The sequence below is a fragment of the Mytilus galloprovincialis genome, chromosome 3, assembly GCF_965363235.1.
Source record: "Mytilus galloprovincialis chromosome 3, xbMytGall1.hap1.1, whole genome shotgun sequence".
Lineage (NCBI taxonomy): Eukaryota > Metazoa > Mollusca > Bivalvia > Mytilida > Mytilidae > Mytilus > Mytilus galloprovincialis.
The window spans coordinates 56,154,765-56,170,464 of record NC_134840.1 but is presented as its reverse complement, the minus strand read 5'-3'; the positions used below and the strand labels follow the sequence as shown (position 1 = coordinate 56,170,464).

The 15,700-nt window shown below is 32.5% G+C and overlaps 1 protein-coding gene across 3 annotated transcripts; it reads right to left on the bottom strand.

The window, feature by feature from the left end:
• Positions 1-22: 22 nt before the first annotated feature.
• On the bottom strand, positions 23-15,427 carry LOC143068387 (uncharacterized). 3 transcript variants are annotated; one of them, XM_076242397.1, is made up of 9 exons: positions 15,334-15,399; positions 14,511-14,618; positions 7,060-8,480; positions 6,763-6,801; positions 6,316-6,363; positions 5,686-5,730; positions 4,226-4,411; positions 2,764-4,038; positions 23-1,961 (listed from the first exon to the last, which is right to left on the bottom strand). In XM_076242397.1, the coding sequence occupies exons 3-9, from the start codon at positions 8,471-8,473 to the stop codon at positions 1,522-1,524; spliced, it is 3,447 nt and encodes a 1,148-aa protein (XP_076098512.1). In that variant the 5' UTR covers positions 8,474-8,480; positions 14,511-14,618; positions 15,334-15,399; the 3' UTR covers positions 23-1,521. The 3 variants fall into 3 exon arrangements, with proteins under 3 accessions (XP_076098512.1, XP_076098510.1, XP_076098511.1); XM_076242395.1 differs by lacking the exon at positions 14,511-14,618 and having other exon boundaries at positions 15,334-15,427; XM_076242396.1 differs by lacking the exons at positions 5,686-5,730; positions 14,511-14,618 and having other exon boundaries at positions 15,334-15,427.
• Between the last annotated feature and the right edge of the window lie 273 nt (positions 15,428-15,700).

Here is a 15,700-nt window from a genome sequence, read left to right as displayed (position 1 = left end):
AAAAGAAATAATAAAAAAATACTTTAACGAAACATTTTATTTTGTTGTTTTGATGAATACAATACAAATTCAATTTAAAAACAAGTTTTTATTTGTTAATCCTTCCATATTTTTCTTCGTTTAAATGTAATTGACTTAATAATTTCCCTTCAAAATTTTAAAGAGACAATGTGTTTCCTCAAAAATCATATTTTTAAAACAATTTTATTTCTAATAAAACGATATGTACCTAGTATCCTTCTTTTTGTTTTACTAACAACAAAAAGTTATTGTATTAGGAATATTTTACATTTAATTTGGTAAATTGAATATATGAAAGCATCCCACAAAGACATTGTTTTGAACAAACTGATTGTTTTTAATTGAATAAAACTTTATTTACAAGAATCAAACTCTTCATCAAGTCTATAGAAACTCCTGTTTGTGACCATCACTTAGATTGCAGCTACATTGATAATAAGGATTAGATGGCATAAACACATGATTTATTTTTGTTTTGTGTAAATAAAAGTTTACTGTTTGTTCATTAAACAGTATGTATCAATACTTTGTTAACCAAATACATAATTTTAAATTATTATTAAAAGTTAAAAGCGAATTCTAGTAAAATTTTGCACAATTTGTAGTTTCAAGCAATTTTTGAACGACTTCCAATTTGAACACTGTTAAAATACAAATTATACAAATTATACTTTTTACAAAATAACAACTTGTACACAACATATAATAATACCAATGTTACGAACAAACCAAAGATAATTGATAAATTTCCTTGAATTCTTTTTAAACCATGGCCGTTTTAAAAAGGTTTTCCAATCTTAACTTGCATTCATAAGATCGTAGCCTAATATATGGACCTTGAGTCTTAAATTTTTATGTTTTTTTTTTCTAAACACGTCGCCAAGTTCATCGATAGATCAAAACTGAAATTACGACTGATACTTACACACGTTTTATAAATTAGTATACTAAAATCCAAACATGTAAATAATGATATCGTTTGCCAATACCAAACTGATGTTGGAATTAAATGGTATGTATTGTCTTTTTGCTATAAATAATTGTAGTTTGGTTAGCGAAACGTCCTTTGATGCAAACACATGCACAATACTACTGTGCAATTTTTTAAACAAATTATGTTGCTGAATAAAATTTGAATTTTGTGGAAATATGTACAATTGTTAAAATCTTATTTTAACGTTAATGATAAAGACTCTTTGATCCAAGTAAAATGTAACAACCTTAAACGTTTGACTATGAGTGAAATAATTAGAGGTAAATTGGGTCTACTTTTTTTATCTGATTAATATCATTGATTGTATCCAAGAATGTGTGTTCAACCGAATCATCAAATTTATGCATCCAAGATTTTTTCAAAGTTTTGCTATCATATTGATCACTCAAAAACAACAGAATGCAACACAAATGCAACAAAAAAACGATGATGGATATTGAAATAGTTTGAAAGCAACGTAAATCTATAAATTAACATGCCAATACGAAGTTAAATGCGATGATATTCTATTCTCTTTCATACGTCAGGCTATAATATTTTCTTAAAGCCGTGACAAAACTGTCCACAGTAGTCTTCTTAATATCACAGAGATAAATGTTTTCAAGACTAGTCTTTTTACCATGTGATTCAAGGAAGTTATCTATGGCCTCCACTATCCACTCTGTGATCTCTTTAACAGGAAACCCAGAATGACCTGTGTATAATGCTGGTATCGCAAAGCTTGTAAATTTCTTTTCTTGGGTCTTTCTCATGGCCTCCTGCACAACCCTTACAAGAGATTTTTTTTCTTTCTCGTGATCATTTGACCACGATTTACCACCGACATGGGCGACCATTTTACCTCTTAGCTTTCCCGCAGAGCTACAAAAAACTTCATCTACATCAAGTTGCTTGTTTGGCTTCTTTGCAAGGTAGTCCTTACATTCTTTTTGGATTTCAACACCACCTGAAAATAGGAGACTTTCATGTACTGTTTAAACAACAGGTATACATAGTCAGATACTACAAAGAAACGCGTGCACATATTTAAAAAAAAAAGAACCAACATATATAAAAAAAGAAGATGTGGTATGATTGCCAATGAGACAACTGTCCACAAGAGACCAAATGACAAAGACATTAACAACTATAGGTCACCGCACGGCCTTCAACAATGAGCAAAGCCCATACTGCATAGTCAGCTATAAAAGGCCCCGATAGGACAATGTAAAACAATTCAAACGAGAAAACTAACGACCTTATTTATGTAAAAAAAATGAACGAAAAACAAATATGTAACACATAAACAAACGATTAACAAATATGTAACACATAAACAAACGATTAACAAATATATAACACATAAACAAACGATAAACACGGAAATTACAGGCTCCTGACTTGGGACAGGCATATATATACTTTACCACACCGAATGAAAAACCATCTAAACAATATATGTTTTGTGTAAATTGTGTGATGAAGGTGTAAAATGCAAACGCAATTTATGGAAATCAGCGATCTTAAATCATTTTAATATCAGGAATAAACACAAAAACGTATGAAAAATATCAAATTGAAATTTCTGCAGCAAAAAAATATAAATATGCCCAGATCATTTTAAATTTCCTCACAATTTCTTTTGTATTAGTTTACAAATATTCATGTTTTTGTATCTGTTGAAGCGTATTACAGAAACACAGTAACACTGAAACCGAGAGGATAGATTATATATATATATCTTAATTTATATATACGATGAAATGTACCTTTAATAACAAGATCATGTCCAACACCACAACTGAGTTCAAGGGATCGACTGGAACTGCATACAATCACGTCGTTGTCAAGATCGGTGATGTCGCCGACTATTGTGGTTATTGTCTGACCTGTTTTTGTGCTGAAATGTGTTGTACCACGTACCTTCTTGTCCGGATATTTATGAAAGATTTTGACGTGCTCCTCAATCGCTTTTGCATTGTTTTTTGGAATTGCAAATATTATAACTTTGTTATTTTCAGTTGTCACGATGTTGACATGGCCACCTTTCTTTTTCTTCATATGCTCTACCTCCTGGTTCCACTCTTTATTGTCAGGTTGGGTATCAACATCAATGGAAACTTCCACTACAGAGTCTTCGACTAATTGTGCTGCACTCTGAGCCGAAGTTTTCGTCAAAGAATACATCACTAATGTGTTGTCGTTTTTTACTTTCCATGCACCAAGAATTCCATTTTCCTTCAGTAGATTATCCAATTCTAATTTTACAACAGGCGTTTGAAGAAACGCTATCTTATCGGGCGAAAATCCAGTAATCGGTACTTCTGCTACTTTTTGAAGGGCTTCGGCCACATGCTGCTTTGCAACTGCTACAATCCCAGCTGTTCCAGAAAATTCTATGATGTTTCTGTCTCCTTTTGGTATAATTTTCATTCCTTTGAAATCTTTGCAAATGTCATCAAGGACCTTTCCATTTGACAGTAAATGTATTTCAAACTCTTCAAGCCTTTCACTTACAATGACGTCTGCTGTAAACAGGCGAACTTTATTTGTTGCATCAATGAAAGGGATCTTGTACCCAACAATCACAATATAAAACCTTGTTTTATCTTCGTCTATAAAAACTCTTTTGTCGTTCGTAACCCGGATTTCACGAACACGCTTTTCCAGAAAATTCCATTCATCCTCTTTAATTTTCTCTTCTGTAACATATAAAGTTTCTAAGAACTGTTGTACTGCCCTTTCAACACATCTTCTCCATGTGTGTGCTTTCTTTTTAAAGTTTTTCATATATGGATCCAAACAGCATTCAATGATCAAGGAGCTTTCATCATGGATACTCGACGACCATTGTATTTTGGCATATAATTGTTGAAGACGTTCGTCTAAAACTTCCTTGCTTAATGGTGATCCTAGGAGGAACTTAATCTTATTCATATTTAAGTTTGCAATTTTTACTGGGCTAGGAATCTCGCTGTTATGCATTTCTATTGTCAAGTCGTGGTCTTCGAATTTCAGTCTCCGACCGGAAAATCTTTTCAAAACTAAAAATAAAATAAAAAGATTAGCAATACAGTGTCTTAAAAGGACTTAATAGTAGGTATCGGTTAAAACATCTAAAACATAAATCAAGTTTTTTTAAAATCTACTTAAAGCTCCTAACATTTACAAGCTGATTTAATTTGCTATGATATTCAACCTCTTTTGCTGTGTTTGATTGATCAAACCTACCATCTGTGTTAGAAAAGACAACTTTACACCATCCTTCATCCTCATCCATCTGTACTTCACACACTTTGTCTTTGCCGGACACCAGCATTTCATTGAAATAATCTTCTATCCTGTTAGGTGGTGTACCATTAGGAAATCCTTGGACAATAAAACTATTTGACTCGTCAGACTCCTGGTATTCGCTCCCTAAAATATACAATGCATGATATAATTATGAAATAATGCTTTTTAACTCCATTTAATTTTTATGCATTTTTATTTATTTTTATATTTAACGATTAGGGTAACTCTGAGGTTAAAGTTTATCAACAAGGCGACAAACATTGTCCCTCACTGAAAATTTTTATGATTTCGACACATCGACAGCATCATGTCCTTCCCTTCATTTATGTAGATAACTACGCCTTTTTTAAGATATGTCATCCATAATCAAGAGTTGTAAAAGAAAGACGAAAAGAATATTCAACTCATCAGTCAAAAACATACTGACAATGACAATGAAATAAAAAAGAAAACCGAAGAAAAAGACAAACAACAGTGCATAAAACACGACATTGAAAATTAGAGTAAAAGCAAAACGAACCCCACCAAAACAAAAACGGGTATGATTTGAGTGCTCCAGAAAGGTAAGCAGATCTTGCTCCTCGTGTGACAGTAAATGATGGTACATCAGCGCAAGAATTTGTTTTTAAATTCATTAAGGACTACATTTTTTCCTCTCGTACATATCGTTTGAGTTGAATCAAAACAACGATGCTTTTTTCTACATTGATAGCCGAGGCATCGGCAACATGTAACAGACTTTAAATATTGATACATAATTGACCCAAACAATATTAAAAGCACAATATTGACCTCATGAATTTATATAGTTCCCTCATCAGGGTACATTGTTTCAAAAGCATCGACTACAATTTGAAATAAGGAGATATGCCATGACAGTATTTTGAATAAGTCAAACGAAAAAATCAACGATGCAACCTATTTCAAAAGAACAAACGATAAAAAAACATACAGCAACCTAAGGAAAATGAAAAAAAATTACAGACAGCAACCAAAGACAACCCCTTAACTACAGGAAAAGGTAAAATAACAAAAATACCCAACTCTAAGGATATTCAAAAAAGGAAAATCCCTTAACCAATGTTAACTTGCTCTAGGACAGGAACATATAAAATATTGCGAGGTCAAACATGTTTGTGGGTGCACGATCCTCACTCAACCGATAAGAGTGACGTAACAGCATGTAGGCTATATCTAGTGACGTTTCACAAAGTAAATGATCTGACACGGCACGGATAGGATATTCATGTGCAGATACGATAAATGTCCTTTTATTATAACAATAATAATGATCGTTATTATTATTATTATTATTATTATTATTATTATTATTATTATTATTATTATTATTATTATTTTATTAATTTTATTATTATCATTTTTTTTTAATTACTTACCAAAGTCATCATCATCATCGTCTTCCATATATGCGTCCGATGAACCTGAAAATAATTGTTTTCATTTTTTGTTTTTGTCTAGGCTGGCTTTAGATCAATGAATTCAATGAACAGCTATTTAAAAAAATATCGAATCTTTGTGTTCCTATCTCGTTGTTTATACTCAACATGTCCATCATATTTCATGAAAATTGTATTAAAATGTAGATACATGATATCACCTACACGTCTCATTTAGATTGACCAATCTACATAGAAACGTAAAACCGTCAATCAATTCATAAAATTGGCGCAATTATATGGGTTTTTTTTGGGGCGTAAATTATACCTTTAATTTCTAAGTTAAAGTAGGGCAAAAGTAGCATTGGCGCAAAACAGTTGTGGCGAAATGAGTTTATTTTTGGTGCAAACATATATCGCCTCAAGAATAAGCGTATAAATGCATGGCAAGGTGAGAACAAGAACAGAATAAGACAATAAATCTGTGTCTACTACGTAGCTAGTTGTATTAAAAAAATCATATAGAGCTGCTAATAATTCTTTTATAGGTTTTACACTCAACACACATTGTTGCAGATTATTCACACATAGATCGGCACACTTTGGTAACATTATGATTAATATCCTTACCACATTTATCTTCAGTTTCAAAACATTCCTCTCCATTGCAGAAGAAAGCTACAAAACATTCAACATTTTATTAAACAATAGATGGAATGCTTCTTCTTCTTTTTTTTCTGAATATATGATACTTTATAAATAAAAAGATGTATACTATATTATTTTATTTTGCTTTAAACGTTTTGCTTAACCATAGTTGGCAATCTAAGAAACTGTAATAATGCAGTATGTTGAAGGGAAATTAAGTAGATCACATGGTCAATTGAAAACAAACAAAAACACCTGATTATATTTAAATGGCAAAATAGATCAACTATATATAACTCATGAAATCAAAAGCAGGCTAAACAATAGATGCTTGTTGAAATTAAAATCGACAACCGTATAATATCAATTTTAGCTTTCAGCAAGATTTCAAACTATCTCATAAACTTGGTTTTCAGTGTGTCTACTTACCCTCTTCTTCTTCATATTTGTCACCATTTTCAATTGAATCTGTAAGAATAATGATAAATGTTTGAAATTTATACACGAGTAGGTGTGTTTTGATTTTGAATTTTCTTAATACTTTGTTTGTTACTTTGAAATTTCGATTTCCTTTATGTCTTGGCACTATAATTTTTAAATGATAGCTGTTCCTGTTCATATCACAAGTAACTACATGTATGTTGTGCTTTATATTTGTATTTGTTTATGTTTATTTTATTCATTTCACATTAATTAAACAGCAATCAATGTTGGAAATATGCATACCTGTTTTGTGTTCTACGCATTCCATTTCTGGCAAATCTTTGAATGGAACTCCATTAACCAACAGTTTTAAACTGTAGGTCCCGCAGTTTTTAAATGTACAGTCGGCCTCATAAACGCCCTCTCCAATTTCTTTAAAATTAATTCTAGCTCTTTTTCCAGAGCTTTCCTCGTTTACTAACAATGACACGTGAGCTGATTCATCAACTGGTTTTGAATTGGAATCTCGCAGAGTAACTTTGAAGGTTTTGCTTAGATATCTAGACATTGAATTTGGTATTGACAAATTTGATGTGTCAGGGTATGCATCGGATGATAGAACATCTCCCAATGTTTTCACTTTTTCCTCGAAGCATGCACCTTTGCCTTCAATGAAAAAGGTGAGCTCCCTGTGTATGTTTGCCTCAGTCTCAAACTCCAAGGTGTTCAACTCTTCTAAGTGTTTATAAATCGTTGAAGTTAAAGTGAGGAATGCAGCAGGATTCTGAGATAAACAGGCCTGTCCTAGAAATGAAGAACCATGAGATAACATGCCTTTTCTACTTTCTAAATCTACTTTCTGATTTCTTAAGTCTTCTAGCTTTTTTTCCGACATTGTGTTCAGCTTTTCTAGCAAACTTTCTTTTCTTTTTTCCATCAAATGAATACAACGATTGAAAAACGATGTTATTTCTAACTCAGCTTTAATCGTTTGTCTGCTTACATCATCAGTTTCGTCCTTTAACTTTTCTTGAAGTCGACTAAGGTTCCTAAACTTTTCATTTACCACATCTGCTTTAGTTAAAAGAAGATTTTTTTCTTCTTCAAATTGATTAGTTATGTCTTTTCTAATATGGTCGTTGCCGGAATGGTCCTCCATCCAGCACATACTACAAACTGCCTTTTTGCATGCCTCACCTGCACAATATATGTCCAGTGGGTTGTCCTTATGTCCGGGTATTGTACACAACATTTCCTGTTTAAAATCGGAGACATCTTTTATATCTGCGATGGCAATGATTTTATGATGTTTACGTCTTCGAATGTTTGTATGACTTTTTCTGCATGGTGTACATAGAAACGTTTCGCAATCTTGGCATCTATAGTCAGCGATTTTACTATCTTCACAGTTCTCACATGAAATGTCCTTGCCTTGATGAAACGTATTGACAAAATTCACAATGTCTAATCGTGTATAATCGACAATAAACGCGTCCGGCGAACTATCAGGTACTTCATACTTCCGACTACAAATTGGACATGATAATTGCGATTCTTCAATACCATTATTCACACACGAGGAACAGACAGTGTGAAGACATGGTAAAACTATTGGTTGCCGGTCATCTTCGTCAAATTGATTCTTACATTGCATACAATCTAAATACTCTTTGTTGATACCTTCACATTTATCAAGGCCTTCAACTTCCTCTGACATATTTGAACTACAAGAATGAATAAGTATCTTAGACGTGGTTACCTGAAGCTTAATATATTCATGTTTATCGATTATAGAGTGTTTATCGATATACATGAATATATTTCTATACGGAGAGTTGAAAAAAATATAATGCTCTATATCAAATTAAGAGTTGCCTCTAATAAGGTTATACGACAATTAATTATAGTTGAACTGTAGTAAGTACATGTTGAAAGGTTGAAATTGTGTGGAGGGAGCAAGCCACTCAACACGCTTCAGAAACAGACTAAGAGTGTAACTCTTTTTCCCATATCAAGTTCTAACGCGTGTTAACCTGGTTAACCCACCAACAGTGTGTGTATTTACCTTTTTTGTCTATCTGGACCAAAATTGGTTAACCCACCCACAGTGTGTGTATGTACCATTTTTGTCCATCTGGACCATATGTTATTCATTGTTTGTCTTTGTTCTGTTTTCTGGGAGGAGGGGTTGCTGTTAGTATATGTTGTCTGGTATGCTGTCTAATTGTTAATTAATTCATATTATTCTTTAATGCATAGCACTAAAGGAAAAATAAAACATGTTGCCATATGTGAATTCAAACTAGGAAAGGCGGGAAGCAAGCTGTCAGGTAGATTTCAATCATGATGGAGATGGAGTAGCGTTTTATACATTCAAAAGATTTACACACCAATCTTTTTAAAAAATGATATTCTTGTTTATGTAAATAAAGGCAACAGTAGTATACTGCTGTTCGAAATTCATAAATCTATTGAGAGAAAAAATTCAGGGTTACAAACTGAAACTTAGGGAAACACATCAAATATAACAGAAGAACAACGACACAACAGAAACACAACACTAAAATGCAACACACACAGAAACAAAATATAATATGACAATGGCCTGTTTTTGTGGCTAGCCAATTCTCCCGTTTTTATGGCAATGTTAAATATAACACTAAAATGACAACATTACATGACAGGACTACACTACACTACAAGTAAATGATAGGACACACAAGACAGAGAGACACACAAATAATAGCTACCAAATAGTACCAGGCTTTTATCTTAATACGCCAGACGCGCGTTTTGTCTACATAAGACTCATCAGTTACGCTCATATAAAAAAAGTTCGAAAGCCAAAACAAGTACAAAGTTGAAGAGCATTGAGGACCAAAAGTTCCAAAGGTACAGCCCGTAACAGAGTAGTGATCGAATTCGCGTTTCTTTACCGTCAGAATATGTTACGTTATCGACAAACTTATTTCAGAAATGACATAATTTAATTTTCTTCATCGACAAAATATTTCATGTCCAACGTGTAAAATTTCATTGTTTAAGTCGAAGTTTTTTTAACATAGTAAAACATTTTTTTATAATCAACCTCTGTCATTGGCATTTTCATTTTAACGGTAAAGGATCAAATACGGGATCTCCGAAATTTTTATCATTTGTTACGAGGAAATCATTATTCAATCGAACATATGTCTTTGTTCATGACACATATTATGAAATACATAGGAGTTGAAATGATCAAAAACTTTCGAACTGACGGAAACAAAAATACAGAATCGACGAGATCATGTTACATGTAACTGATCTTAGCTGTAGAAACAGTTGGAGCGACTTGGATAAAATCTTTATCAATTTAATATAAGCGATAACAATATTCATGACTACAATGACAAGCATTAGCCTTTCAAAAAGGGCTAGTCGACTCTTAGCTGATGAAAATGGAAAGTGCTTTCGCTTTGTAGATTAATTCATTTACTAGAATAGCCATGTGCATCAATCAACAAATTTTACCAAAACACGTGAGGTCACACGTTAAGAAGTAGTATATATTTCGTTTAACGTTGTTGTTTACGAAACTCCAGAAGATTCGACTATTTATAGATAAAAGTTACCTGTGTACCAATATCATAAAAATGCATGATTAATGACCAGGCAAAATCTAATTGCTAAAATAGAGAGGACAAACCCGATACTCTACGGGATTGAAGGACATTTACTAGGTTTGGATTGTCCTAACCAATCAATAAACTTTGATTATTCACGTCTCGTAATATCTCAAGTTCCAATCAGGTAGCAAGAAAAATTCACGCACTGACTGTCCATCGTTCACTGAATTCTTGATATCGACTCCTAGGAGCCGATAAGGAGCCGATAATAATAGGAGCCGGTAATAATGAATTTATTGGAGTCACATCCACTGTTTCTACTGTAAACATAAACTCGTCGGTTAGTGCAATAAAGACACTTTTAAAGATTGAGATTGTTGGTTTATTCTTTACACCTTCGAGGTATTAAAATTATTTCAGTGTTTATTTAAAGTTAAATTTATTTTCAAATCTCTTCTGTTTAAAATTGTCGGAAACTTCCGTTTAAGATTTCTGTGGTAAACTATTTATTCTATAGTTAGGACCATTTTATAATAAATACCCTTTTGTACAAGAATACTTTCTTTATAGAAGTATAGATCTGCTGGTTATAGATTTTTTTTTATAACTTTCATTATTGTGACGACGTGTTATGAAATTCAGATTAATTTATAAATGAAGTTGTGTATACATTTTTGGTCATAAACACAAATCTTTTAAACAGTTCGACGAGTGCGTCAATGTTACAGTAGTCTGTTTACTGTAAGTTACTAAGCTTGGCCCGATTCATCTGTCATTTATGGAAACTTATTCCCCACTTTCTGAGACATTCATTTTTATTTCACCATCCGACATGGAGCTACATTTGTAACTAAAGGAAAACTCTCAAATTAAAGAAGTTTGACATGATATACTGAAACTTTCTTATAATCAATTAAACGACTGCTTTTCTTAGATATGTGATTTTTCATGGTCAAACTTTTTCATTGTTAACGGACATTTTGAGATTTTTTATTGTAAAAAAATGGTGTTTTTTTAAAGAAATCAACATTCAAAATTTAGAACTTCATGAACATGTACAGGAAGCTGAATTATTGCACATCTATGTACTACTTAAAATTGTACTTCGATCTGTTGCGTCCTTAAAATGTTCTGACCGTCCTAAGATTTAATGTACGGAAATGTTTCGGTAAATTAAATTCAAATCCGAATTGAATGTTTATGACACACAAAAAGAGAAACAGAATCTCTTGATAACCAAACGTATGTACACGTTGGGGCGATTTAGAGCTTTTCAGAAGAAGTGAGATTCCACCCTTGTTGAAAGCCTTGTGACCTCTATATTTTTAAATTCCCTCCATTTTTCTCATGGATGGAGTGTGGTCTCTCTGTAAATTACCCCGTATCTTTTCATTTTCCTATTTACCGAAGGTTCCATGTGAAAATTTTCATTGGATCATATCTGTTAAACTAAATGTACAAAACAGGCATTTTCATTGCAAGAAATAGTTTTGCTCGTTATTTTGTCATATTAAAAAAAATTCTCAACAAAATTTTCCCGTTTAAACTGTACTAGAAAAAAGTTTGGCATGTGAAACGGACGAAGACATATTTTAACAGAAGTACAAATACCAGTCCTCCCTTTTGTGTATACATATGAGAAAACATTTCAAAGTTATTGATTGAATTCAAATCCATCACACATACGATACACATTGTAGTCCGAAAAAATAAAGGACTTCATTCCTATGAAACACCTTTTTAATTGTTTACCAGACTGAGTATATTTCTTTTAGTTTTGGGTAAAATTGTAAAGGAAATAATACTATCAAGACGTCCTTCCATAAATCTTTTTTTTTTCTGTTCTGACTTTGAAGAAATGACTACTTTGCGCCCAATCGAAATGGTGCATGGACATATTTTTTATTCATATTAATTAGAATTATTTTCAATATTATCGGTATTAAACTTGATTATCGACACATGAAAGTTTGTCAGCATTGTCAATCTTTTTAACGTTAAAGTACCAATAGTTCGGTCACTCCTCAATTAAGTTTGTCGATAACGTAGCTAATTTTGACGGTAAAGAAACATCAATTCGATCACTTCTCTGTTACGGGCTGTATCTGCCTGGATAAGAAAACCCTTAGTATTTAGAATAATTCATACTTTTGCAAACATTATATTTATAAAAATTACTATATAATAGACATATATGTTAACATCGAAGTGGTGACTAACTACAGAATAAAAACGAATACGTAAAACAATCTAAACCAGCACATACAAAATGGGCAGAGCCGGGTTAACCGAAGAAATCGACGCACAAAGTGACGTCACATTTCAAAAATTTCCCAAAAATAGGATAGAATTCAACATTAGGTTTGTAATACTGATATAACATGTATTAATAACAATGAAAATTACAATACTTAGAATGAAATTCAAAACAGTGTGGCTGTGGCCATTGATTGACACCTTAAATTCAGCCATTGATTGACACATTAAATTCATCCATTGACTGGGACAATTTACGTGAACGTTTGTCTGTAACGACCACTGTTCACGACGTACCTACGATAGACATTTAAACTGTGGGGTCACCAAAGGTTTCTTAACGCCTTTAATTATAAAATAATTCGAAAAATTAATCAGGAATAACCTTTATGTTTTGATTTATATAATTGATATAAATCAAAACATCGTGTTATTTCTGATTAATATTTCGAATTACTTTATTAAGGTGTGGAGAACCTTTGGTGACCCCATAGTTTAAGTGTCTTTAAAAAGTACATAGTGAGCAGTGGTCGTTACATACAAACGTTCACCTAAATTGTTCCAGTCAATGGATGAATTTAATATGTCAATCAATGGCCACAGCCACACTGTTTTGAATTTCATTCTAAAATAATATAAAATGTTTGTCACTCCGTACCCTTTACGAAATGCTTGTTTAAAAATTCCTGGATAATCAATCCACCTTTTCAGAGTCATCTGCAAATGTTGAACCTTTATAGATATTGGTGTAAATGTAACAAAATTCCAATCTAAAACATTTTGACAATCATTTAATATACAAACTTTCTTCGTCACTAATATTACAGCTTGATAAATGAGGTTGAAAGCTATGTTATAATAAAGAAGGTATATACAACTGTCATTCTATTCCTATGAAATTGAAGGCTAAGTTTATAATTAGTCGTTTCATATATTAACGTAGACTATGAAGATGTGGTATGATTGTCAATGAGACAACTCACCACAAGAGACCAAAATGACGCAGAAATTAACAACTGTACGTCACCGTAAGGCATATGTAAAACAATTCGAACGAGAAAACTAACGGCCTTATTTATATAAAAAAAATGAACGTAAAACAAACATGTAACACATAAACAAACGACAACCACTGAATTATAGGCTCCTGACTTGGGACCGGCACATATACATTCATAATGTGGCGGGGTTAAACATGTTAGCGGGATCCCAACCCTCCCCTAACCTGGGACAGTGGTATAACAGTACAATATTAGAACGAACTATAAAAATCATTTAAAAAAGGCTTAACTCATCAGATGGACAAACATACATGTGGACGTAGCCGGGTTACTTGACTGTTTGTTTACTAGTCTGGCCTTTGTTAGACTGGTATGATTTTTAGTTTGAGTTTCTTGTGTATAATTTGGAGTTTAGTATGACGTCTATTATCACTGAACTAGTATGTATATTTTTAGGGGCTAGTTGAAGGACGCCTCCGGGTGCGGGAGTTTCTCGATACATTGAAGACCCATTGGTGGCCTTCGGCAGTTGTCTACTCTATGGTCGGGTTGTTGTCGCTTTGACACATTCCCCATTTACATTCTCAATTTTAGTGTTCATACACAGACACAAAACTCCTCCAAATTGAGGACACTGCCCTTCTGTATCTTAGTATGTATTTACCTGACACAATTTGAAATAAATATCCCCAAAAAAATCATTTGAAAAGGTGCATGCCAGGACAATGAAATTTATCTATGGCAAAATAATAACTTTATGTTAACTCAGTTATTGGTCTTTCTATACGTTTTAAACTTGATAATAAAGTTAAATTGACGTCGAAAAAAACGAGGCTTTAAAAAGCATGAATTGTATTGCACATAATATATATTAGAGTCAATAGTTGTTTACCTTTCACAGCAGTCACCCCTAGAATCGACCAAAAATAAAACTTGTGCTAGTTCTACTTATAATTGTATTCATAACCAAATCGTTGATCGTCAAAACCCTTGAATGAACCTGCAATGAATAGACCTCTGAATAGCGTATTCTTACTTGTTTTGCAATTGATTAGGTACAAACTTTGCCGTTCTTTAAGATAAGCTGCACAAAGTGAAGCAAACCATTTTTACATGATAATCGAATGAACAATTGACAGTCAACAACAAGTTATTTAAAACAAATAAGCAACATCTTAGGTGAAGCTTAGTATGAAATTCAAAACAGTGTAGCTGTGGCCATTGATTGACCCATCAAAATCATCCATTGACTGGGACAATTTACGTGAACGTTTGTCTGTAACAACCACTGTTCATGACGTACCTACGATAGACATTTAAACTGTGGGGTCAACAAAGGTTTCTTAACGCCTTTAATTATAAAATAATTCGAAAAATTAATCAGGAATAACCTTTGTGTCTTGATTTATATAATTGATATAAATCAAAATATCGTGTTATTTCTGATTAATTTTTCGAATTACTTTATTTAGGTGTTGAGAACCTTTGGTGACCCCATAGTTTAAGTGTCTTTAAAAAGTACATAGTGAGCATTGGTCGTTACATACAAACGTTCACCTAAATTGTCCCAGTCAATGAATGATTTTAATGTGTCAATCAATGGCCACAGCTACACTGTTTTGAATTTCATACTATATATAATTATTATATGATAATTAGAGAAACTTTTTTTTACAAAAAGGAGACACTCTAGTTGAAATCTAACAGTAACTTACTTCGGGAAGCTAAAATCGAACAAGGAAGTTCTTTGATTGATATTCCAAGGTAGATAATCATTGGATCTTTGTGTCAATGTCATATGACAGTGGAAGTGCGCATCGTAATTCGCTTCAAATATTTTTTATATAATTGGTCATTGCTTGTATCGAAGGTCAAGAAATACGTTTCGTTGGCAACGAAGCCATGGAAGCATGAATCGTGCATGTTCTCAACAAATGGAAATTAAAATACAAAGTAGGTTTTTTTCTGAATTATAAAGACCTATTTTGAGTAATGAGCATAACACCACATCTTCCTATATCTATATTCATATTTTATAAAGGTAATTCTTGTAATTTACATTGTCAAATATTATAAAGCTTC

Coding starts and splice junctions, on each gene's coding strand:
- LOC143068387 (XM_076242395.1), bottom strand. CDS start 15,416: ATGACATTGACACAAAGATCCAATGATTATCTACCTTGGAATATCAAT. Junction 8,481..15,333: donor TTCGATTTTAGCTTCCCGAA/GTAAGTTACTGT, acceptor TCATTCTTGTAG/TTCAAATATGTCAGAGGAAG. Junction 1,962..2,763: donor ACATGATCTTGTTATTAAAG/GTACATTTCATC, acceptor TCCTATTTTCAG/GTGGTGTTGAAATCCAAAAA.